The following is a 26,968-nucleotide window of genomic DNA, read 5'->3' on the forward strand; positions in this document are numbered from 1 at the left end:
AAATATATTGCAGCATTGTGGATGGTCATCTGCTGTCAGTGCACGTTTGTGTGCATGTCACCAGTTGTCCAGCAGTACATTTCCACTGTGTTTTGTATGTGTTTTTGGGTACATGCGGGTGTGTGTGTGGGAAAGAGCAGTACAGAGTTCTGAGTGCAGCTGGCACCGTCGTCTCTCTGTGTAATGAGACCTTTTGTCAATTTCCAGGGTGGGTCTTTGTCACCAACAGTGGTATTTAAGCCTGGCACAAAAGTAAAAAAGGCACGTGGAACACAATAAAGAGCAAGACTCTGGAGAGTTACAGAGTACAGTACAGTGGCAAATGGTGAAGTAGACATACTGAAAGGAAAATGCTGAAGGCAGAATAAATTAGAGGTATAAAAAAAGCTATTCAAAACTTTGGAGAGAAACGGAAGGATGTGAAGCAGGGATTGAATACTATTGTTTATGTACCACAGGAGAGAGTGAGGCAACGGATAAAGGTAGAGGAGAGGTTGTGGAAGACTTTTGGGAACGATAAAGGGAAAAGTTTAATAGAATGCTGACAGGGAACTGGTCAGGATAATGTATAAACCATTGTTTTAAGAGCTCAGAGATAAAGGTATACAGGAGTAAAAATGCAGGATTTTGTAAACCATAGGGAGGGTGAAAAAATGTGGAGGTATAATGATAAAAACTTGAGGGTATGGGAACATACCAGCAATGGACAGTGATGGTAGATCCTCCATTCCCAACCAAGTCTGTTTAACAATTGAAAGAACCAGCAAGCTACCAACTGAGGAAGATACAATACATAATACTGCAAATGTATCATGTTTAGGTTCTCTTTTTTAGATCTAGAGAGAAAATCTTAGTTTGCCTAGTTTTCTGTCTGCCTTATCACCTCCCTGTGAGGATATAAATAGACAACCAAGGGTACCAAGTGCATTCTCTTGACTGCACATGACAACCGTCTGCACGTTATACAGGTCAAACGCGAAGATACTTTTCAGTTCCTGTATAGTTAAAAAGTAATCGAGCGTTACACACATGTACAAACATAAGGATTTATATGAATATTGCGTTGTGCATAGGAAATAAATGACATTGACATTGGTAATCCATTAACTACAGTGTCATATACATCAGAGAAATGTGTGTTTTGGTGACTCAAGTCCCCCAAAGTTTCAAGCAGCAGCCGTTTTAGAGGACAGATCTCCCCAAATCTCCTGCGAACTACGCGTCCAGCACCAGTAAACGGCTAGACAAAGTTATCAACAAGCTAGTAAACACAGTGAGGCCTTTGACAGGTAAAGATGCACATGTATTTGTCAGTGGCTGGTGGAGACCAAAACAGAGCTAAAATATAAAACTGGATTCAGACTTTTCAGGAGCCACACAAAGTCCTAAAAAAGGATTTATAATAAGGTGTCAATAAACACATTTTTATTTCAAGAGCAACTTCATAAGGGGGTCATTGAATTGTTTTTCCTACAGCATGATACGCTGTTTACACAGTTGAATACAGCAATTCCTTAATCTCTTCCTGATGTACAGTACCTTCTTTTCACTCTAAATGTATACTTCTAAATATAAAAATTGATGGCGCCAAAACGACAAAAAAACTTCAGGCAACAACACCGGTTCTCCTCCAGCACAAACCGTACTCCTTCACTCTCCCCCCCCCCCCCCCCCCCTGTGGTCTTCTCCCTGCACAGTACACATCTGAGTCATCAAACTATTTTCAGGAAAAACACAAATTCTCAAAAAGGCAGGCCGGCATGAATATACTGTATCAGCGGTCTATTTTTTACCACATAGTGCTTTCTCTGTTGTTTGGTCTCCTTTCATTGGGGAGCAGGCTGTTAGATGGTAGCCCAGAAGGGACATTTGCAAAGCATGGTCCCATCCTTGAACTAGGGTGAGCTAATGCCTTTTGACGGCTTTGGGGGGGGAGTGTTGGGATTTCACATTGTGGGCGCCACAAACAGTATGTCAAGAGCCTGAGTCACTGGGCTACTTGTATTACAATATGTATCATGCTATAGCCATAAATTAAACACAAAGAGAGTGGTTCCAGGCCAGCAGTGTGGGGTTTGCTTGAGTTCATGAATTCTGATTTTAGACGTAAGATATGCATACAGGAATAAACTCCCAGCTAATTTTAATGCTGCTCTGTTTCAATACAACAGCAATCTTTGTCAGGCAATGCCACATCTCTACCACAAAGCAGAACAAACCATATCATTTTTATAGTAAAAAAACATTTAGAATTTGAATTTAGAATCTTCTTCATGGAAAGTAGTTCTGCATTTGCAACACTTACCTTATATTGATGTTCATTCTGTGAGATTTTGTGAAAGGATGTTTGCTATTTTAATGTGTTCATGACATCATACTGCATGACAAAAAAGCATATTAGTTACAATAAAATGATCAAAGATTATTTGCATTCACATTCTAAATGTAGGTTGTTTAACATAAGGATCCAAATAAAAACAAACCTCTCAAATGTTTTGTTGTTTTATCGCCATATAAATAACTTTGTCATGAGACGTTCCACTTGACAGTTTCCCTGATTTCAGCCAGTTAATCATATTTGTAAGAATGAATGAAACGAGTTGGCGCGCAAATATCCTAGCCTACAGTGAAACAAAAAACTAATAAATGATAGTTATTTGATTTAAAATAAAAGGGATTACAAAGGAAATGTTTATTGTTCCTGTTTTTTTATTGTAGCCTATGGAAAAATCCCACTTAAAAAACAACACTGTGTAATATTTTTACACCAGACCACCATTACATGTTTCATCTTGCGCACCCCCTGGTGGCAGCTCGGTGCGCGCACCACACTTTGGGAATCCCTGCTCTAATACTTACAAAACATCTGTGATGGAATAATTCATTATTTGTTCAATAGGAATCAGTTTGAAATCCTGGTTTGTCCTTTGTTGCACTGAATACCTTAATAACACTTTCCCCTGTTAGAAGAAGTTGACCCAATCTCAAAACTTAGTATTGTAACTTCTTATTCTGAGCTTCGCTTGGGCAGCAGTAACAAAAAAACAAGTAGGTCCATACAGTACAGTATGCTTTCAGTGTCCTGCCAAGATAAATCCAAAATGTAAGCAAAGCATGTAATGAGAGGAACATGTCCTAGCTGTGTGTTACATATGTCTCAAACGTTTTCATAAGGCAAAAGCTAAAAGTGAGGTTCAATGAATTCAGCACATAACATTTCCAAACCGTAACATGTTTAAACCCCGTGTCACAATACAGGCCGGAACATGACTCATTGCTGGTCTTAGAAAAACTCACTTTGGAAGCCACTAGTAAACTACATTTTTCCCCAAACTGCGAGGCTCATCATCTCCAACTCATCCTCAGCAATGCTCAGTTTGTTTGTTTTTATTTTGTGTGTAGCAACAGACTACAACTGCATTTTGTTGTGCAATGACATATACCTTAAACCTTCAATAACTGTCAAAGCAGTTGTTGCTTGACTCTCATACAGATCTTAAGACGGGCAGAGGAGCATGTAGCCCTGTGCACTGCTTTCCCTTTAGGCCTTAGCAGCTGGAAGAACATGCAATACGTTCGATAGAACTTTGCAAAGCTCTGATTGGAAGGAAAAACCCACCATTTTTTTGCAAATCAGACAGTCTTTTGAGCCACGAACCACATCCTAATTTGTCTAGAATAATTTACTCCATTCTTAATTATTTGTTTTCACGTCCCTAGTGTTAGAGAGATTCAGATATAAAGTGCCTTTTGGGAAGGAAAGAGGAAGCTTATGACCAGGGAGAGGGAGTTGCCATAGAGACTAAAGATCGGTTAATGTTGCCCTAGGAACAGCAACAGATGCTGGTGTTGATGAGTCACCATACTGACGTCACACTCTCTGATGGGACAGTGACATGTTTGATAGACACGTACAAAACTATGGAATGGAAATAGATCAGTTAAAACCCACAGTATAATGTGCCCCTACTGTATTACCGCTCAAAATAAAATACATCTATTCAAACGATGGATCAATAAATTGTTAAAGACATTGTAAAGGAGGCAGAAATACTTATCAGTCAGCCAATAAAGAGCATAAAAAGGCTGAAGGGCATCCACGATATTTATTCACAATAAAACCGACCATTCAACCAACAGAAAATAAACTGTATACCATTTTTCCTGATGGCTGGCACAAGCCTCTTGGGATGGGTTCCATATTTTGTCGATACCAATTGCTTATCAATACCGGTATTTGTCAACACCCTTGTTGCTACTACTATCCATCGTTTTGACTGTTAGCAAGATGCTGCTCCAAGGATCCTGCACATTTGGATAGTTCAACTTTGTATACATCGTTTCACACATGCTAAAGAGGGTATACATACCATAAGCAATTTCAAATGTGAATTAACAGTGTTTTTAATGTGCTGATATTTCTACCAAAGTAAGCTTTGAATTATCGAGAGAAACCAAACAACTCTATGTTAAATCAGATGTTCAACACCCTCATATGGAAAGATCCTTGACTATCCTTTGCTTTATAGCCCTATTCAGGGTCCTCCCAAGTTCTAACATACATATAAAAAGAGCAGCCATGTCACCGTCTGTCACTGCACAAACCTCTGTGGGAGGCAATCAGTTTCAGCAAAGCCTTCTATTTCAGAATCTTTATTATGCAAAACCAGGTAAACAAGACTGGAAGTGGTTTCATTTCTGTACCAGTCTGTGAAAAACAGAGTCATCCTAAACCAGCACCCAGCAGGGGACATTGATGAAAGAGGACAGGGTAAAGAGTGTTTGGACTTAGTGACATCAAAGAACAGAGTCCCACACAATCCCACATTCTGGCAGAACTTATAATGAATGTGTCGAGAACCTTTCACTATTTACAGGCTTTTAAAAGGGGAAGAATTACAAGTTTTTTTGAACCTGCATTGCCTGATGAGTGACTGGCTGTGACGTAGGTTGACTAATCCCGAAAAATGGAATCGAAATGCCACCTGAGGCTTAATATAATGCTGACTGTGATTCATTAGCCGTCAACTGACTTTGTCCGGTAGCACCAAACAACAGGAACTGCAGGCTAGGAGTGACCTCATCCCACCCGTAGTCAAAACACGCAATGTTTTCTTTAGTTTAAGTACTTGGGATCTTAGTGAAGAAAGGTAAGAAATTAGCAATATTTACTCTTCTTGTGGACTTGTTAACACGAACACAAATCGAACCCATGATAAATTGACACGATCGCACCTAATAGTAGTGGTCACACAAATGACTGTAACATTTTAATATTTCCTTCATATTTTTTTCTGTTGATTAATTTTGCCTCACCACAGCATGGTTCCTCGTCCAATTAGCTTTTGGTTTAAGGAGCCGACGCTCTGTCCTCTCCATCAGAAAAGCAACAGACTGCCTGCCCTCTGGGATAATGAGGGTGATGGTGGGAGGAGCAGAATACTGTTGGAGGAAATATGATGGTGGTGTTAGCAAAGGTTGTAAACAGAGTCAGTGTTTTTGTGACAGGGTTTGAGTCCATAGTGTATGTCTATGTTGGCCATGGGCGCAATATTCGTTTTTAATGAATAATGAACTCAGATCAGGCAGTTGCTGCTGCTTCACAGGGAATACTATAGCCGAAGGGCATTGTCATTAATTAATAAAAACTGAATAAGACACTCTCCTCTCTCAATTATGCACTATTTAGGCAAATTCTTTCTTTTATCTCTCAGGCGTGAAAGAAAATGTATGACAATGAATAACACATTGATGAACTAAGGGGAAAAACATGATATGATGTGCTGAAAGTATGGAAATACGGAAATGATAGAGACCATTCTTTTGGCTAATGGAAAATGTAAGGTTTTTTTATTTGGACGTTAACCTTAGACTAAAATACTTATTACTCATCTAGTTGACAGCTTTAGGTTGTACCTTCCGTATCATGAGCTTATAAATGACACTGCATTGTTAAAGATTCAAACACCTAGTAGTTCCATGATCGTTTTTTATAAATGATGGTCTTATTTAGACTTGAATAGAAGATAAAGCCGGGTGAGCTTAAAGGCAATGCTTGTAATTGGCTGGTGGCTACCAGGTTGTTGTACGGTTTGGGTGCTCACTGTTTTTTCTTTAACTTATACACATTTCTACAGTGTGCATTCCTGATGTGTCTTTGTTAGTATTCATTTGTATTAGATCCACTCTGTTGTTTCACTTCTGTTTGCAAGAAAAGAAAGATCGTGTCAGGGAACATGCCGGATGGTGACTACTTTCACTTCTTAAAACCAGTCTGGTTTTATGGAAATACTGTAGCTATTAACATAAAAACCCAAGATGCCCAAAAGGGTCGTATTCCCTCTGTTCTATATTGTGAATCTTCAGAGGGGCCCGACCTTCAGTAAGATCCACCTCAGCAGTCACAAATCTAGAAGCAATTACACACATGCATCAAAATCAGAATCAAGTTCATTGCCAGCTACGTTTACACATACAAGGAATTTGATTTGGTGTCTGGAGGTGCACACGTAGACAATCTAAGAAAAGAAGTTGTAAAAATAGGTAAAAATGATAAAGAAAATTAAAATTAAGAATTGAAGAAAATATTTTGCATTACAAAAAAGGACAATGCTCAAGACAAGCATTTACACCACATTTAAATATACAAATAACCTCTAAAGCTAAAAAACTAAAACACTTAGGACAATGAATATATGGGAAACTACAGTGAATTGTATTGGAAATGGCGGGCTGTGTAGCAAATGTGCAAGATGTCAGAGAATTTAGGACTGTAATTGAACTGGATGTTTAAAGGTTGGTAGGTTATGAACAGCTTCTCTTTGTCTGCGTTTGTATTCAACATTATATTTGTAGTCTTCACCTATGGGTGCGTGAGCCCTGTACAGATGTCGGTTTTTAATCGCTCGATTATTTGACTGGTTTTGAGGGAACTGCTTTCATGCCTGTTAGCTGAAATCCATACACAGACACCACTGAATGGAATGAAGTCTTTGACCTGTAGCAAGAGGCAGAGTAGATTAGCATAGTGGGATACCCTCCCTGGAGTGTGAGGCGTATTAATAAACCTCCTCCTCCTCCACTCTCTCTTCCACACACACCATCTTCCAACATCAGCCACTGAGTCTTGAGACAATACCCCCATCTTATTTAGACCCCAAAATCCCTCCCCTAACCATTTTCCCCCAACCCCCCACATGGCTCGAGCTGGCACACCGATGATGAGCCAGTTGCCATAGCAACAGAAGGCAGTTGCTTTGGCGACTAATGGGAAGAAGGGCTACGAAAGGAAACAATGGATGTTTAGCGAGGATGGGGGTGTTGTGACGGGCTGCGAAGGAGATGCTATTGAGCTATAAATAGACCACACTAAAGACTCTCCTTCGATCATCCATTCCTCCAACATCCCCTGATGAGCTATGATGATCCTTTTTTCTCAGCACACCTTGCGTATATCACTCCTTCCTTCTATTTCTGCCTTTCTGAATGAGCATGTAGGAAAAAAATGCCCTTGATTTAGGCCCCAGCAAAGGAATTCTTCACCTTTTGAGCTGACTTGCTGTACGGAAGTTTTAAATTGCCAACAGCTCATAAATAACTTGCATTGGAATGTATAGCAGGGCCACATTAGACAAAAAAAGCAGGCTGAAACAAGGTGGGTAACAAGACAGTCAAGCTATAAAATGTTTTTACTGGGATATAAATTGATGTACTAGTATAACACGTTACAAGAGCGAAACCTGGCGTATATTTAATCAACTTAAATGTTCCTTTGTGGACAAAAAGCTGTTTCCTGTCAGTGTTACCCTGAATCAGAGGCCATTTAAAGGTGGCATGTGGCCCTTTATAGGCCACAGCTTTAGTTTGGCTATATGCCTTCCTGGTAGACTGCATGGGCTATTAGGCACAACGCCTCTGTCACCCAGTCAGATTATATAAGTGTGTGTGTGTGTGTGTGTGTGTGTGTCTCTGTGTCTGTGTGTGTGTGTGTGTGTCTTTGCCAGCCAACCAGTCAGACATGGTGAGGTCATCCATTTGGTGGGTTGTTTGTCCCCATGGGACTCTGGTGTCAGTTGTCTACAAGAGCCAAGCAGACAGGGAAAGAGGAAAAAAAGAAAAATAGAGACAGTTCACCAACCTCAGCCATGTCTACCCACCTGCCAACGTGTCTACCTAACAACCTGTCCGTCCACACCTTCCTCCCTGTCTTACCGTGCAGGTGTGATAAGTCTAAGTGACAGTGACTGTGGTTTGGTGATGCGGGGATCAGGGTTTGTGACGGACAGTCTTGGGGAATGGAGCAGGCTGGAGTGGATGTGACTGTTGGGAGGCATGTTTTCCAATTGCGGTGACAGGCTGCCATTTAATGGTGTCCAAACATGTAGGCGTCGTCACGAGCTGTTTGAAATAGATTGATAGGTGGACTGAGGGAAGGCACAAGGCAAACTCCAATCTGCTGAACACACTGATCACATATTGTGTAAGATATACTTTATAAGTGGACATAAACTGGCATTAATTAAGACAATGGCGTTATGTTTTTTGGATCAATACCATTTTCATGAATGTGATGTGTGACAAACGTCAACTTAGACTAAAAGTGAACTGATTTTAGAAAATGTCAATTGACTAAGTCACTGTTTGGCCATAACTCTACAGTACGTGCTATTTATTTAAATGTCACACACATGTTTAATTGGATAAAATGAGAAGTGCTTGCGCTCCGCCCCTCATGATTAACTGCAGTTTAACTAGTACTTTACTCAGCACTAAACTTTTGTAAAACTTTAAACATTTGGTTTCAAGCTACAATATCAAGAAACAGGTAGCTGCACACTGATGTAATGTTTCCCAGAAGAAAAGGTTACAGATAAAGCTTCCTTATGATTGTTTTTGCCCGAACACCTGGTATAATATTGGATGTGCATACATGACTTGTTTTGCACCAAATCATTCGCCAAACTTTTGAAGATGACCTGGTCAAACAGGCATCCCATGAAGAAAATACAAAAGTAGCCCCAAACAACAAGTGCAAACCCGCTCGGCTGCCTGATTGTTACTGACACACCCCCTGCTGCACATCTCCTCACACTTCCTGGAAGTCAAGCTCATGGTGGGTCACCAAAATACCAAACCTGCATGCACCTTGATGGAAATGCCACATGCCTGAAGCAAAGACCCACCATTCACAGGGTTCGGCCAAAACATGTCCTGGATCTTGTTGTCCTGCATGATGTTGTGCATTCATGAACATGCTAAATCAGATGGAAAGCTCCAAAAACAAATATTAAAAAAAAAAGTCAACCTTAAAAACCAAAACAGGCTTCAACAAAAGAACATTTCTCTCTGCCATGCCATTACATTGTGAGAGTGATTGAATTGGAAGTACTATATTTGACTTGCTGGAAATGAAATTATACCAGCCTATCAGGTAAGAATGGGGATTATATTTCTATTAATAATAAAAGACACATAATATGTTCATTATATACGAGTACAAAGTCTTGTGGCTAAGTTTTTTTAGATTAAATTATACATACATTGCTACTAAAATGTGTTTGATTTATTAGGATTAAGGCTGCCTTTTAAATTGGAAATATTTCTTATAAATAAGGTATTTTGTGATTATGTTAATAAAGGTGAAATAAAGAATATACATTTTCTTTACTTTGCCACAAACACATTTATGGCTTTATAGCTCTTGTGTCTCATTGATAATGACACACAAGCATTGATTCCAAGGCATTCTGACTGCTGTAATTTATAATAATATGAATGCCTTTTTCATGGTAGACAGAGTTCTTATTGAGTGAAGTGGTTTATATTTTTTCCCCAACATTAACATTTTTATTGAGCTGGTTTATTTGGTTATCTGGCCTAGAGACAAAATTCAATTAGTGTCTGGCAAGGTCATTTTTAAGACATCTCTCCCACAGAGATGTGTACTTTCCCTTACAAGTGGTTCCCAACCTTTATCTTTTCCGATGGTGAAATGCTGAATAGAATACCATTTTCCGTCTGGTGTAAATAACCATTTGCCATTGGGCTTAAATTACATAAACCATAACAACTCCAAAAGAACAAGCTTGTTAGCAAGACTCTATTTTAGTTTAACCTGTAGTTTTGAAAAAATAGTTAAGAGAGGTTTCTGGCATAGTTAAATGGATTTGATATTGACATTGGAATTCAAGGAAAGCCTGTTTTTATAGAATAGGTAGGATTTGTTTTTAGTTTATGTAAATGGCCCTCAAAGGACCCACGCATATTGATATATCATTCAATGTACTTCACTGACATTCAGTGCAGCTGCTCCAAAGAACCTCCAGATCTTAAATCGGGCGAAAAAAGAACTTTTCAAAGGCTTTTGTTTGTTAGAGCAAAAAGCATGATGCAGTAGACAGAGCAGACAGAAGCGGTGTACCCTTCAGCCTAGTCCTGTCCTGTTCGTGGTGTCACAGGACGACATGTGCACCCACACTAATTCTGCCACCTTCCTTCAAGTCCAGCTTTCCTGTTAACCCTCACTTCCTTACAATTCTTTATTCCCCTTTTATTCACTTTTCCCCTATTTGCCCTTCTTATTAACCTTCTTTTTTCACCCTCCTTTGACACTCTAATCTTCCTGTTTTTCCTGCTTCTACATCCGTCACCTACTTACTGCTTCTACACCTTATTTTTATTCACCCTATTCTGTCCTGCCTCTTGTCTGGCTGCCCCCCCAACAAAAATCTTTATTTTATTTCTCTTCTCCTCCCAAATTTGTCCAGCAGTCAGACCTATTATTTCCTTGTATCCCCATCTCACCCTCTGTCCCGCCATTCCTCGCACTGTCCCTGTTTGTCCCGGTCTGCCTGTTACAAATCATTGTTTCAGACGGACATCCAGCCATCAGTCCAAACCGACGACCAAGGGAACGTCTGTAACCGCCGGCCATTTTGACTGGCACTAGACAGAAACACACACACACACACACACACACACACACACACACACACACACACACACACACACACACACACACACACACACACACACACACACACACACACACACACAAAGCTCAGCCCAGGACAAAATCCAAATCTCTCTCCCTCTTTCCATCACTTGCTTTCTAGTCACATAGTGACCTTTCCCTAAAATACATCCGATGATCCATCTTCATGGAACATTCCGTCTGACAGTTTTAGGTTTTGATTCCAACTACAAAATATATATTGACACCATCTGATGCACATCTTTGATACAAACATTAACATTATCGCTCATGTACGTTTATATTTTAAATATATCTTTTTGTTCGTTTTTTGTTTTTACCCAGAACCTGCGAGGATTCTATTGGTGGTGTCTTATGTTGATGCTTTCAATGTGAAATATCTGGGCAGACAGTGTTAAGTTTCATTGACACTAGATAAATACCTAGCAAAGTAACACAGTTTCTCTCAGTATTTCCAAACCTACTTTAGAGCACCGGAGTGGTACATATGTCAAAGTATTTGTAAGTATTTAGTTTATCAAGACACAGTAAACAACAGCGAGTAAGACAAAAAGGAAGCCCGTATTGTTGTAAATCACTCTAACCCATGGAACTGAAAGTGTTTTTGTGCAGCACGACAAGCCGAGTTCCTTAGTTAAAAGCTTACATGCTTGAGTGTGTCCGTCTGAGCAATCCAGAATTGTGTGTGACCGTTTTTGTGCATGTATGAGCATGTCTGACTTTAATGAATATTCCTTACACGCTACATGGCTAAATGGTAATCCAGGTGGATGGTACTGTGTATATATTTTAATGTGTATTTTTATAGCCTCTGTATTTACATATCAAAGTGTCTGTATAAGAATGTGGTCGTATAGGAGGTTACGGAGTGGTACTCTCAACATGTAACGAGATGCACTCTGACAGAAACAAGGTCTCCTTACCAGAGGCTTTGCTCATCATCCGTGTCATCTACAGTATAAGACTTTATCCCTCATGCCCCTCTTGTCCTCTTCTTCTCTCTCATACCATGCTTGGATTGGAATGGCTTGGTGCAGTCGTAGTTTTCCACATGCCCACATGCTTAGGTTGTCTTTTCTGGTAAGATGCATGCACGCTTAAAACCATACTTACATATTCTCATACATTCATGCACAGGTGTTCATGCTAAGATTTCTTCAGTCTTCCCAGCTCATTCTGTTGCTCCTGGGGAAACAATAGACTAGACCCCTGACATTAAGATTTGAGCCTAGAGCCTTTTGTATTTGACCTAAAGCATAGGATAAGGTCAGAGAAAAAAGAGGAGCCAATAAATGATTGAGAGGGTGTGAGATTCAAATTGAGAAATGTGAGTAACAGGTTAGATAAAGATAATCAATCCTCCCCAGGTGAAAGACAGAGGTGTAGGTGTGTGTGTAGGTGTGTGTGTGTGTGTGTGTGTACGTACACGTTGTACTTTTTCCGTATGAGAGAAAGAAAGAGGTTGAGGGGACAAACTGTGGCGTGAAAGAAACTAGAAGGGAGGGGGCTTACTCGCTCCACCACAGTGGGGAGGGAACTGAGTACTGGCAGCAGCCAATTGGAAGCCACAACCAGGTCACATGACTACTGTACTAATCAGTGAGTGAACCAAACAGAGAGAGAGAGAGAGAGGGAGGGGGACGGGGAGAGATCTGTACATGCAGTTCACGCTCAGTGTGTGTTTGAGTTCAGAGCGGAGGCTCGGCACAAGAGACTCCACGAGCATACACAGAGCACACCTGAGAGACTGAACAAAAAAGAACAACAGGACAACAAAGGAAAGAAGGAGAGAAGGGAAGAGAAGTGGTAAAGATTACCTTTAAACACCTAATACTGAGACAAAGACAGCCTGTGGAACAAAGGAAGGGGAAGAAACAGAAAAAAGGAGAGACACCATGTCTTCTCTCTCCAATCAGCAGCCTGGCTCTCCTTTCTCAGAGTACAGCGAGCTGTGTAAGGTGCCGTCTCTGGCGCCCACCGTGCCAGCTCAGAGCTGGGATTGGCAGCCCCCAATAGGCATGGATATGGGCAGCCCGAGGGGCTTGATGGTAGGTGTTGGGGCTCTGACACCGACTGGGCTGACAGATGAAGACAAGCTGTGCTTCTTCGAGCAGCCTGGCAGGGGCAGCATGGACGCGGAGCTGAAGTTGCAGGGCAGGGTTGGGGGCATCTCTGGAAGCACCTCGCTTGGTAACGCATCACTGGGCAGTGCAGGAGAAAGCCCAGACAGCCCTCTATCTTCCTCCCCATCACCCTCTCCAGCTTTCCCAGGCAGACTACCCTCTGCCCTAGGATGTGGCGGTATCAGCAGTGTCTCCCTGCCACCAGTTCCTGGATCTCCAGCCAGGCGTATCGAGCGGTCATCACCCACTAGTGCTTTTCCTACACACCCAATTGGAGTCTCACTGATGGAGGCGAGCCCAGTAGATGGAGACTTGCCATCTGAACCATGGAACCACTCCACTTTTGCTGAATCCAGTCCAAAGGTTGCCATGCCCCAGGTAGCCCCTAACTACTGTGTCGTTGGAGTTGTCAAAGACAACATCCTGGAGTTGGGCGATGAAGTTTTGGCTGGAGCTGGGGCAGCCCTTGGCGCCCAACAATTATCAGAGGGCTCGTCAGGGGACAACAGCGAGGAGGAAGAGATAGAAGAGGAAGAAGAGTTGGAGCCTTGTTTTATGGGGCGAGCTGAGCAGCAGAGGAAGGCTATGCGCCGTGCTATGTCAGAATGTTCCCATCTATTGGTACCAACCAGTCTTGAACTGCCTGATAAGTACCCAGGTGGAGAGGAGGCAGGAATGGACCAGCTGGTGTCACCCATGGGTGGTCCACGTCGTTCACCACACTCCATGAAGCGCTCCCTTACTGTAGCCGAAGATCAGCCCCAGACCCATTTGCCCACCCTTTCAGCAGCGGGCGCCACGCAAATCGACCTGCGGCAATCCCCGCCCGATCCTCGCCTCAGCCTCTCCCCATTCCCACAGCTGAAAGAGGGCAATACTGGCTTCCCTCTGACACCAGTAGAGGCATCAGTGGAGGACTCTAAGATGGAGAAGGAGCCAGGTGGCATTGTGCTTTCAGTGCCCCTCAGCCCTAAGGGGTTCAGCGGTACCAGCTCGGCTCTGCCTGTAGACTCGAACACTGAAGATAAAACTGATCGCGAATCTGAAGAGTCTAGAGGTGCTGAGTTTGATGGCAATGAAGCCAATACTTACCTCAACACTAGTGCAGATGTAGACTTTGAAGCTGGCAACACATCGACATGGGACATTGGTGGTGACCTTGCTACTGGTGGCTATACTAACCTTGGCTTAAACTCCGACACTAACCCCATCATCACAGCAGATGGTAGGTGGAGGTCATGTTTGCTGTCTGAACCTTTTTAATTGTGTTGGATCATCAACTATCAAAGGCTGAGTGGCAAACGTGCTGATATGGTGAAATGCACTTTGTAGGTTAAGCATTTACTGGTTACAGTACTGCTAAAGGTTGCAGGATAGTGCTGTGTATAATTTTAAAGACTTTTGTGGAAAGCTTTGTAGATATAAACATGTCGTTTATGAATTGATCGATCAGAAAAATGTCTTCTCAGTCAATCTGGTCATTTCCTTAAGAATACTGTCATAAAAACAATCCAGTTACAATGCATCTCAGAGTTTTCAACTGAAATCTTACGAACTATGGTCTCTTCTTATAAAAGTGGTATATTGATGTAATTCATCCTTGAAAACTGAACAACAACCAGAAAAAGGGTTTGAAGCTGTTGAGTTGAAGTGGGTGCAGCATGCAGGCAGGGAATAAGGTTAGACCAAAGAAAACGAGGACGTGTTGCTCAAGCATCTCAGTATTTCCCTTATCTTTGAGGACTTCTTTTAAGGTGAGAAACCTATTTAAAACAGATGTTGTGGGTTCACCAGGTGCAAAGATGCTTGTAGGTTGTGGGTTTTTGGTTTATTGCTAAAGGAAGTGATTGTTCATTGATTTAGCAAATTCTTAATTTACTGGCCGTTACTTTCTAGGTTTTCTGGTTTTAGCTTGCAAATGGCTTTGGGTGAGAAAAAGCTGCAGCGGCAGACTGAAAGGAGGGGTGTCAGACAGCGAGAGAAAGACTGAGAGCCAAAGAAAAAGAATGGAAAGCTGAGAGAAGTCGACAGCAACAGAGCAGCCCCCCGCGGGCTACTTGACATTCCTCGATGGTAGTATCTGTGTCATTGTGTTGGTCAAACACTGCATGCCAATTTTAGATACAGATCAGCCACATAACTGTACAGAATGGATGAATGTGTGTGGACACTGGTACAACAGGTATATTGTTTTACTTTAAGCATTTATGGACACATAAATGTGCGACTGGGTGTGTCTGATCATGTGCATACAAATGTGTGTTTGCAGCAGAATACGCCTGCAGCTTGAGGTCGCTTAGTAGCCGACTCTCCGGCTGACATTTACATACAGGGTCGGGGTAACGGAGCTCATTCTAGCTTATGGAGGCTTTGTCTTTGTCCAACCTAGTTTTTTTCCTCATGTTTGCATCATTTTTAGTTATCTACAAGGCAGCTTCTCTTGACTTCTTTCTTTCTGTTGCTCTAATTGCTCATTAGATTCTTGGAGAAGATAGGCAGAGCCAAGATGGCTGATAGCGGGTCACAGACATGTTGAATGATGCCTCTCAGTCAAAATGGGGTCACTGACTGGGAAATGTGGCCCAGTATGGTGGTGCTTTCTACAATGACTATTTTTTTGAATTACATTTCATTTGATTTCGCTAACGCTTTTATTTGACTAACAATAAGTGCAGAGAATCGAATTCCGAACAACAATGGAAGTGCAGATAAAGCTAGTCATACCATTGTAAGTGCTGATGAATTTGTTACAAAGCCTAAGCTAACTCTATAAAGTGCTGTTTGCAATAATTCAATTGCCAAGATGCAATCGAAAAAGATGCGTCTTCAGTGTGCGATGGAAGATATGCAGAGTTTCTTTCACTCTGTGTCCATCTCACACTTTTTTCTCTCCACTGTTTTGTCCGTTCTTTTGTCTCTTTCTTTTCCTCTCGCCTGCTCGACATGGTTGTTTTTACCACCAGCCACAAAGCCAAGGATGGCAGAGGCTTTAAGGCTGGCCACTGGAGAATTAAAGGAGCAATGGTCTCTTTTGTTCAACCCCTAAGGTTCAAACATGAGCGTGGCAGGGTCATCCTGCCGCAGGCTGTGTTGTGTTTATGCATCTGTTTGCTTTCTTACTAAGGTCGTTGACATTATTTCTGTTGCTCCTGGAAAAGAAAGATTTCATATCCACACTGAAACCAGGCTTTTCTTGGTTCCTCGAAAAACTACATGATCAGGAGTTTTCAGAGACGGGAATGTAGTGTAGGCAATGCATGGATGCCTATTTTATGAACGTCAAACGATAGCTTTGCATTAACTCTCCATCTCTCTAGAGAGGTTGTGGGAAATGATGATAAGCTGATTTGAAGAAATGGGATTAGGTGTGCTACATAGGGAAAAAATGTCCCATTGAATTTAATGTTTTTATTCAGCATCAAGAAAATATATTCCTTATAGTTAAAAGTAGCGTCCCGTTGCGTTTTAACAAGCTAATTTATCCTGGAATACATAGTTTGGCCAGATAAGACATGCACAGCCTTTACATAAATGGTGTGTTAACCAAACACATCTAGCCAATGGTTCAAAGGGTTCATTACACACTGCAGACTTCTGTAAATGTGCTGCCAGTGAGTCTTTGTTCGGCAGCCAAACAGAGGGTCTCACACTTCAGATAGGACACTAAACCACAAAGTCCGCTTTCTAATCTGCATCCACTTCACAACCACTTTGAATTGTCTGCTGTGTGTTATGTGCTAACAAAGGGGTCATGATGGAGTGTAGCTTTCACTTCACAGAGAGTGTTGTCAATTCTAACAAACTCCACTCAGCCGGAGAGCTTCAAGTGTTGTGAAGCTAAAGAGTGTTGATAAGAATGAACTCGAGGAGCCAAATGAAGGGCTTTAGAATTTGGTCCCGAATAGTGTATTAAAGATGAATTGAAGCTACATTTGGTCAGATCTAATTTTAACCTTGCTTGTTTGCTTTAGAGTCCTAAAGATAATACACTTTTTCAGTGCATTTCACTGATGTAATAGTGAAGAAAAACACCTTGTGCTCTGAACACTATAGGTCAGTGTAATGCAATAAGTCTTTAAAGATTAGCCCGCTAAGAACATAATAGAAGAAGGCCTTCTTAACTGTATGCCTGTTTCGCATGCAAGTAATCCTAGTTATTGCTTCACCGATGTCAGACATTCTTAAATTATGAGGCGTCAGAATAGTTTTTTTTAATGAGAGGGTAGAATCTGCATATTTTACCATATGAGTGAGACAAGAAGGGGAAAAAAACCATGGGTTGAGGCGGTGCTCTTCAGGAGAGTCCAAGCTTAACGTCCCTAAATGAGCTGTAAGTGTTTTCATTAGGCTAATGAAACCTTTCAGTGGATTGGCTCACTTCACCCTTCGCTCATTGTTCTCTGCCCTCTTGAGCAATACGTTTATAAAAGAGGTCGGTAACCCCGGGCAATCCTGGAGCAATTTTGGATCGCTGCAGGTCGCGATCCAAAACAACCTTTAGCAGGGGCTTTTCCACCCATGCTGCAATGATGGTGCATAAAAAGATTACCCTGATGGTGTCAACAAAGATGATTTCAGATGCTAACTCAATCCTCATGACTTACTTAGCATTTTGGAGTTATCCTCCCTGACCTCCATTGTAGCAGCTTGTTCTCATGAAATATTTCCCTAAGTAATGCCCCTCCATCACCAACCTACACCCCCGAGGCACACTGTGATTGATGCTTCCAATCACAAGCCTGGTCAATATTTGATGAGGTGAAGAGATTGCTTTCCCCTTTTTTTCTCTTCTCGTTTCTGGATAGTCTTACTGCTGACAGGTCACACATTGAGCTCATGTAATAGCTGTCGTTCCCGAACGTTCTCCTTTGGTTTTAGTGACTTCTCATCATATTTTTTGCTGATATTTGCTGGTCCATATATGAGAATATATTCAATTGGAATAGAAGTTGCAGCATTCCGTAAAAAAACAGACAGAAGGAAGGACTGAAATGTGGATTTCCTCCTTTTTTTATCACACAATAACAAAGAAAAACATGCGTAAAGGAGTATTGTGAGAAAAGTCCCACATGAAAGAGTGTGAGAGTGTGTAGGTTGGGTATCACCTCCCACTGTTCGCTTAAATGAAACCACTACCATTGGCTTTCAGATTTCTGCCCTGATATCAGGGATCTGCGCAAAGGATCTCATGTTTAGAAAAAGAAGGCCTTGTTTGTTTATTTGCGTTACTCCCATTCCTCTTGTTCCTTTCCCTTTGTCTTGTCACACTGCTGTCTCATTTTATTAAGGTCACTTCTTTCCTTTCTGTCACCTATTGGTTCACTCTGGTTGCTCTGATGCCTGTGACTGTTTCAGGTCTGGGCTTGCTGTATGTTATATAAGCTCACAAAGCCGTTGAATCTGCCTTATGCCGTAATTCCCTTGTTTTGTTACCTTCATTCCCTGCCATTCTCTCCTCTTTAGTCCCTTGTGTTTTTGAAAGGTTATCATTGGCATGGTACCATTTTTCTAAGTAGCTATAAAATAAAAAAAGACAACAAAAGTCTTCCTATTGCTCTCTCTCCCTCTACCCACTTACCTCTAAATCTGCTAATCAATATTTCCCACGCTTACTCTGGAATCAAAGGCCACTCTTTCCTCCTTCGTTTATCATCATGCCCCTTTTTCTAAGTCCTCTCACGCCAATTATCTGATCTGTTAGCCAAAAATAACAGGAAACGTGCAAGGCCAGTGAAGTGCGAGGGAGTGAGGGTAAATTCTTGATCTGTTTTATGCAAAATTAACTTTTTTTGTGCAATATTGTCTGAGGAATCTGCAGTGAGAAACACCTAGTACTCATTTCTGGGTTTTTTTCATCTTAGTTTGGCTCGTATTTAGTTTTTTGGTGTAGGTAATGAAGCATGAAATTGAAAAATGTAAGAGGTGAAAATGCTATTCTGCCTGTTGATCAGCACCATTTTGATACCTATTGGGTAGCATCAGTAAAAAACAGGCCGTTAGATCACACCAGCATTACAATGATGTGAATTTATTATACGTTTTTGTTTTGATAGTTAAGGAAAACAACTCCCCATAAATGCTTGGGATTAAATGCTCTCCTGTAAAGTCTCTTGTTTACTTATTTAGTCCTTGAAGTGGCCGATTATGCAAAACAGAATGTTGGCAGGCCACTTAACGTGCGGGGCAAATTCCAGTATCGACTTGCGGAAAATAAATAAATCCAAATAACTTGCATCGTTCCTTTCGAACTGCTTTATTCCAAAGTTCAATTCATCTGTTGGCGGCCGACTACCGACTTTTGCACAGCATAAAAATAAATTCATAGAAACAAAACCAAAAGGCGTGCGGACGTGTGCCCTCACAGACTTCCTGCTGTATCACACTGGCAGTGTCATTTATACCTGAGACTGCGCACTGCAGTCTTCTTTCTGGAAATAACAAAACATAATCCTAGAGCAGTCTGTAAACAAAACAAAACGCTATCATTATAATTCATAGTTATTCAGTTCAATAAAGTTAACTTAGAAGATATGCAGTTGGCTCACCAAAACATAAATAATTACCATAAGTGATATACCTAAATGGCTCTTACAGTCCTGTTGGTAATTTAATTCTACTTACCAAGTAAATGGTTAATTGACAGGGCGAGAAACACATTTTAATACACCTCCAGAGTAGTCAGGAAGTTTTCAGAAAGACATTCTGTGTAAACCTGACTTAACATTCTGGAAGAGGTGAAAGGGACATGCTGAAAACAGCAGTAGTTCATATGTAGTTCAGATTTGTGTGGCAGTGATACAAAGTTCATGGAAACCATTTTTCTCATCAGTGTGCTTACACATGAACCCCTTCAAGAAAAATATCAAATAAATCAAATGGAGATTACTATTGATTGTTTCACCAACTTCATACAACACACAGAGTGCTCTCATCAGCTGATGTCACTCTTTTGCTGGATGATTTGCAAAGGTCTCAGGTTTTACCAACAGTATAGTTCTGTCATACAGTATTGATGCCAGCCCGTATAACTCTTACCATAATTAGTGGTAGGTGTATGTGTGTTTTATAATTGGAGCTTTTGTGATGTCCTGTGCACCGCTTTCAGGCTTTAGGAGCATTCTGATCTAGAGATGATTCGACGAGTCCTATGAATGCATGTTGTACTGCTTGCATCTGCATCCTGGCTTGGTATGGCTGCCTAGGCAACAGGAAGAGTTTTCATTATAGGCTATTTCTGTCCGATCAGGTGGTGTTTGACAGTAGAGATTGGAAGACAGATTGTGAGAAACAGGAAAGGTGAATGAGAGGCGATGTCGTGACTGTCGATTGAGTCCCATTTATATTGGCCTTTTTATAAAAACACCTTTTTAAATGCTTGAATGCCGAGGAGAGTGTTATATCTTTACTGAGTCACTTTACACACCTTGTCGTTCGCCACAGGGAGGATTGCTTCAGTGAACCGTTCAGGGTGTGCAAAAATAGTTCTTTCCTATCCCATGTCAAGGAATTCTACAATCCTTCGTGTTTTAAATAAGATGTATATGAATGCAGAATCCAGAATAAGTTTCGGTTTATTTAGATGGAGTTTGTGGTTGCCGAACCATGTGCATTTTAGGCCAATAACGTGATGAAATATCTAATCTAATATATTTGTTTCCCCAGTAAAATCGGACAAGATGGAGAAGACCGACAATAAGGAGAAGATGGAGGACAATGAAAAGAAGGTGGACCTGTTTGATCCTCTGGATAAAAATGAGCAGAAAGGTGTGAAAGTGGATTTCAGTGATACTCCAGCTGCAGCAGAGAAAGAGATGGAGAAGGAAAAACAGACAGAGGCACAAAAAGAGAAGGAGAAAGTGGCCGAGAAGGTGAAGGAGAAAGAAGACGAGATAAAGGAGGCAGAAAAAGTTAGAGAGAAAGAGAGTGACAAAGTGAAAGTGACAGAGGCTGAAAAAATGGAAGAAGACATTAAGAAAGAGACAGAGAAAGTGGAGCCGATGCAACAGAAGGAAAAAGAGGATAAGATGAGCAAGGTTGAAGAATCACCACATAAATTGGCAAAGACAGAGAACGACGACAAGATGGAGAAAGACGATAAGAAAGAAGACAAGACAGAGAAAGACAACAAGACAGAGAAAGACGACAAATCAGAGAAAGACGACAAGACAGAGAAAGACGACAAGACAGAGAAAGACGACAAGTTAGAGAAAGACGACAAGACAGAGAAAGTAGAAAAAGTAAAGGTGACAGAAGAAGTAAAGAGTAAAGTAGAAGTGACAGAGAATGTGGACAAAAATGAAAAGTCCAAAATGGAAGAGAAGACAGAGGACAAGAACACTGAGAAACTTGAGAAACCCGAGATGAAGGATGGCAAAGAGCAGCACATGGACACAATGGAAAAGACCCCAGAACAACTGCCGACACCCGACAAGCTGGAGAAGAAGGCTGACGTGGAGGTGGAAGACACCAAGAAAGAAAAGGAAGACTCAGACAAAGCCAAGACGACAGAGAAAGACGAAAAGGTAGAAAAACCAACAAAGAAGAGCGAGAAGGAAGAGAAGGAGGGCAAAATGCAGGCCACCAAGAAAGTTGTGGAGAAGAAGGATGACAAGAAGGACAAAGCGGCGAAAACAGATGTTGGAGAGAAGGCCAAAAAAGCGAAACCTGCAACGAATGGAAGCAGTGCCCCGCTGAGCAGAGACCTGGCCGACAAGAAACCCAAGGTAGGAGTTCCCCTGACGCTCTGACATGCAGACAGGAGCCATAGAATCTTTACTCAAAACAACCATGGGTTCGGATCAGACCGTTTTTTTCTATGGCAAGCAGTTGTAGGACAGCATATGACCTCTAATTTTAATGAGGGACACTAGGAGTTATGAGGGTTCAGTAGAAAAATCAGCATTTCACACCATGACAGCCTTTTGTCCCGGTAAACCTTGCTTTATTTCTTTTACTTTTACGGTTGTCTTGCCTCAGTCTGGGTTAAAAAGTTAAAAGTCAATCAATTAGACATGTGCCTTTATGCCTATACAGCAGGTGGTTTAAACCTGTCTATAAATGTATTTAAAACTACTGAACAATGATATCAGTCTATATAATGTAATCGAGCATTCATCAACATGTTATACACATACAAAGCTTCTTGACTCAGACAATCAGACTGCTGAACTACTCTACCCACACTTGAGTAAATACATACTGTATATACAAATTGTCTTGCATAATAACTTTGTTTGCAACTTGCACTATATTTGAAGGAAGTACAAATATTATACTGCAGTCAGGTTTTGGGTGAATCCACACACACTTTATTCAGCTTGGTTTAGTTAGTTTTTGCATCCTAATTAAAAGTTGATTTTAATTTATTCTCTTTAATATGCAACGGTTCACTTTACTCTTGTCATGAGTAATTGATGTACAATATGTACCTCGGGAATTAAGCTTGATTTTAAGTTTAAATGAGAAAGCCTTTCATCATGCATGCTGCTCAAGTTTCTGCTTCTTTATACCCAATCATAAAGGTAACTATGAAACCCGATACTTTGGATTAAGTTCCTACATTTTCATTTATAATTTATACGTTTAATGCTGCTTTTGTTGCTTAACCGCTACTTAGTTGTTATCCTCCATTTTTCTTATTTTGTTACTTTGCTTCCCCTCCTTATTTTGCCCTCCATTGCTCCTGGTTGTTTTGGTCCTGCGTCGCAGCCTGCTGTCGGTGCAACCAAACTGAGCGCTGCTGCTAAAACGCGCCCGAGCACATCGGCTACTGGTGGTTCGCTCACAGCGACTCCTAAGCGCCCCTCATCCTCCACCACCACCTCCATCTTAGACAAAAAAACAACCACAGCCAGGGTACCACCCACAGCAGCTGCGGGTGCAAAGCGGCCCTCCACCACTTCTACCAGCCGCCCCGCATCCTCCATCAGCAGCACTGCACGTGATGTCAGGCCCAAGGTGAGTTTCAGCTGACAAGGGACGCAGGATGAGTCGCAGAGACTTTCATCTGATGGGTTTGGATCAAGGATTACCACGCTGAATGTTTAACCATTGCTACATGTGAAGCTTTTGTTAGTTTAGGGCTCACACGATCACTTTTCTGAACCTAGCATGCCTTTTAAAACACTCACAATTGAGTATTCTAAATCTGATGAATCCGGATCAAATGGCGCAGGAGGCTACAAGCTGCATACTTTACATTTATAATTTGTCTATAAGTTGTGGCTGTTGTTTTTCATGAGTAGATTAATTGGTGTATCAGTTCAAAGCTAAAATGTTGACATTTTGTGTTAAGGAGACCTTTAGTCACTGTTTTATCCTTCTCCACCTCACATGCTTTTACCATCTTGAAACAACAGACGTGACAAAGTCATTCCAAAAGGGTCTTTCACTTTTTAATAGGCTTTCCAGTCTGCAATTTAACAGCGAAGTCATTAACAATGTGCGGCAACAATAAATCAAGTAAAGGTCCATAAGAGCATGTGGCGAGGATAAACATGCGCTATGGTGATTCCACAACTAGGCTTCTATCAATGGCTTATATTCTTGATAATACGTATCAGTAAATGTTTTCATTGAAAGCATCTTAATGACCTTGGGAACCGTAGGTAACAAAAAAATGGCGTCACTAGTTCTTCTGGAGAGTTCAATCCCAGGACAATCTCCTGAAATCTCCAGGACAGACACATAGCTTGTAGTTTTGTCAACATAAGCACAATATTAGTAGATATACAAATGCAATTGCTTGTCACTTATCAACCCTCTATAAAATTAGAAATGATTATATCTTTGCATTTGATTTCTGGAAAGCATTCTGGTGAATTTACCACCGAAATGCAACGTTCCTGGTTCATTTCATGCATAAGGGCTTTCTTGCATTTTAAATCCCTCTAAAACAGAACATGCCCTAAAAAGATGTCTAGTTTTTATTAGGAAAGTCATATTTTCATTAGGCTGCAGGTCTTGCCTGCTTCAAGCACAACCTTCTAAAGTTGATATTTGTTTGTGCAGTCATTGATAACTTTATGTCCCTTTTTCAATTCATGCTCCGTGCTCAGTAAGCTTTCTTAACTACAACTAGTGTGACACCACAACCGAAGAATTAACAGCCTTTATTTAGCCTCACAGCGCCCAGGGCTGCGGGGTGACTCAGTGCAGTGTGGCCAGCTTGTTGCACGATGGCTCGGCTGTAGGTGGAGCGTGGCATCAGTGTAGGGTCATGAAGGGCAATGTGCTGCTGAATGCAATCGTCAAGGAGCATGTATCACGCATTGGGGAAAACATATTTGACCTGAATTCCTGAAGTCACTGAACATTTGCCTGAGCAGATGACAGGAGCCAGACATACAGGAGATGTTTGATAACTCATGCTAGCACTAACACAATTTGATTTGTAGCATTGACAATGTCTGCTTTCATTCATAAATCTTCCTCGCCTGACATGCTGGTCTTTTTATTTTTCTCCCTCTCCTCAGACAACCACAGAGAGGCGCCCCCTTGTGCCAAAGGCTAGCACTGCCACCTCAACAGGCTCCACGACTGCCACCAAAAATGGAACTGCTACCACAGCAGCCAGTAAAACTGCTACATCAGTGCGCACAGCGGCATCTACTCGCACCGTTCCTACCACCGCAGCCAGAAAGCCTCTGGGTATGACAGAGATGCACACACATATTCCTGTACACACACGGTTTTGATGCTCAGTATTTTTTATCGCTGTGCTTTTGTGCATCACCATCTATTTTTCTAGCCTCCAAGACAGACAGCAAACCAGGAGAGGAGAAGAAGCCCGGCACTGTAAAGACATCTACAGGTACAGCAGCGCTCCCTTCACCTGTCGGAACATACAGAAACAGCAGTCAAAATATACCCCCTTACTCCTTGCCTGGATCATGTCATTGAAGCATAGGGAGAGACTCAATAAAAAAACACGCATATTTGAAACAAAAGTTACAAGCCATGTTACCAATATATGTAATGACCCCTTTCAAGATTCAAAGGCTTTATTGTCAGATAAAGCAGGAGCTACAGTGTAGATGTGGCAATGAAAAACGTAGGTCCCAGGATCCTCTAACAATGCAACATAATATATAGGACATGAAATAAATAACATAATAGAAATAAAATAGTGCAAAAGAATGTTGCATAAATAAATTGCAAGCTGCAAACAGATGAATGCTTCTGGATGCTGTTATAGGACAACATTTCAAACTGTGATGTGTCTGGCTGGAGCTATTCTTAGTGTAAACTGCATACTACCAAATAAACCTTATCCTGTATCTGCAGTGTGACATTTTTCACTCAAATGCTTTATTTTTTTTATTTATTCCTTGATTATTATTTTTTGGGCCGTTTAGCCAAAACGGCAGAAATTCATATCAAGGATATTTTTTGATACGGCACAATATGTACATTTTATGCGTAACAAGAGCATTCAATAACATCATTGAACTACATCAGACTAAAATCCTACACTCCTACAGCTTCTGGTCATTTTATTACAATATCCCCCAAAACTCATTTGAACAAACATATTGAGTTTAATCGAATGATCAAAATGTCATCATATTGTTATGACATCAGAATCCAGTTTATTGCCAGGTATGTTTACACATAGGAGTATGATTTGGTGTCTGATGGTGTGAACATAAACAATCTAGGAAATAAGAAACATAAAGATAATAAAAAATAAGTCTTTTCAAATCCAAAATATTTGTATCCGTGTTTGTCATTTAGAAATGGAAAGCACAATATATGCAAGTGCAAATGAGACCGTGGTTTGTGCTGATGTACGTACAAATATAAAAATAAATAATAGAATAACAGCGACTAAAGTAATCCCCTGCCTTTGAGCCTCAAAAATGTGCCAAAAAATAAGTATTTTAAGAAACTATTTAGAGTTAAAAAGAAAATGCTAAAGGCAAGTATTTACAACCAGTTTCTGCTAAAAAACAAAACATGCAAACGTAGTCAGAGCTGAGCATGAACATGGAAAAAAGAACATGATACAACTGAAAGTAGATGAATGATCATATGGTAAGTACATACACTGCATTTCTTCTTAAGTTATTTTCATTAAGAAGTTTAGAAGTGCAAGTTTCTCAGTTTTTAAAAACAGATTGTACATAGCCAGAAAGGAGGTTCTATTCTCTAAAATCTCAATATTCCTGACCTTCCACCGCAGAGCTCCCTCTGTGACTTTGCTCTCTGCATATATTTCTTGTCCTCTTTCTTCTTCAGTCTCGTCATCTGTAATCCTTTTCCTCATTTTTGCCTCCCCGCTCTCTCATCATACCCAGTTACAGCTCCTGTCGACAGATTAGTTTACATTTTGGCAACAGGAGAGCTGTCAGCAGGAGTGTGACACTGCAACACACACTGTCCAAGCATGACAATGCTGGGTAGGCTCAGAGAGAGAGGGAGAGGCTTTATTGCTGAAAGGCAGCGGAGAGTTAAAACCCTTCACCGCAGCAGTCAGTGGATTACTGTTCCCTCGCTGTTGACAGGAGTTTGAAGCTCCTGCTGATACAGCGGGAGGATTTCCTCAATTAAACACGTCTTAACAAGAGTTGGAGATACACCAAAGGCTCTCGGGGGAGGATTGACGGCAGGACATGTGCAGCACTCTGAAGAAAGAGCTGACATGTAGCAAAGTGAATATGAATTGACACATTTTCGAGTGCCTCGAGACTGAAGGGAAGCATGCTGAAAAGTACCAAAACCCGCAGGAAAGAAATTGTATGCTTTACAAAGGTGCACTGGTGCTGCCTTTTTAGTTTGGTATATCTGGTCTGCTCTCCAGCTCTGCTTTAATCTCCTTTTTGTCCATTTAGTTTGTTTACTCTCCTTTTTT

General features: G+C 41.1%; 1 protein-coding gene across 8 annotated transcripts in view; it reads left to right on the plus strand.

The window, feature by feature from the left end:
• The window catches only part of LOC134883835 (microtubule-associated protein 4), an 87,516-nt gene that overhangs the window by 52,099 nt on the left and 8,449 nt on the right, over positions 1-26,968 (plus strand). For 6 of the 8 annotated variants that reach the window (XM_063912279.1, XM_063912278.1, XM_063912281.1 and 3 more), the window contains 4 exons: positions 20,779-21,839; positions 22,825-23,073; positions 24,591-24,765; positions 24,866-24,928. In XM_063912279.1, coding sequence (XP_063768349.1) covers positions 20,779-21,839; positions 22,825-23,073; positions 24,591-24,765; positions 24,866-24,928 — 1,548 coding nt within the window. Of the gene's footprint in view, positions 1-12,685; positions 14,342-20,778; positions 21,840-22,824; positions 23,074-24,590; positions 24,766-24,865; positions 24,929-26,968 lie in introns of those variants that run through there. The other 2 variants (XM_063912285.1, XM_063912283.1) reach the window with 2 other exon arrangements.

The sequence above is a fragment of the Eleginops maclovinus genome, chromosome 21 (assembly GCF_036324505.1).
Source record: "Eleginops maclovinus isolate JMC-PN-2008 ecotype Puerto Natales chromosome 21, JC_Emac_rtc_rv5, whole genome shotgun sequence".
NCBI classification, from domain to species: domain Eukaryota; kingdom Metazoa; phylum Chordata; class Actinopteri; order Perciformes; family Eleginopidae; genus Eleginops; species Eleginops maclovinus.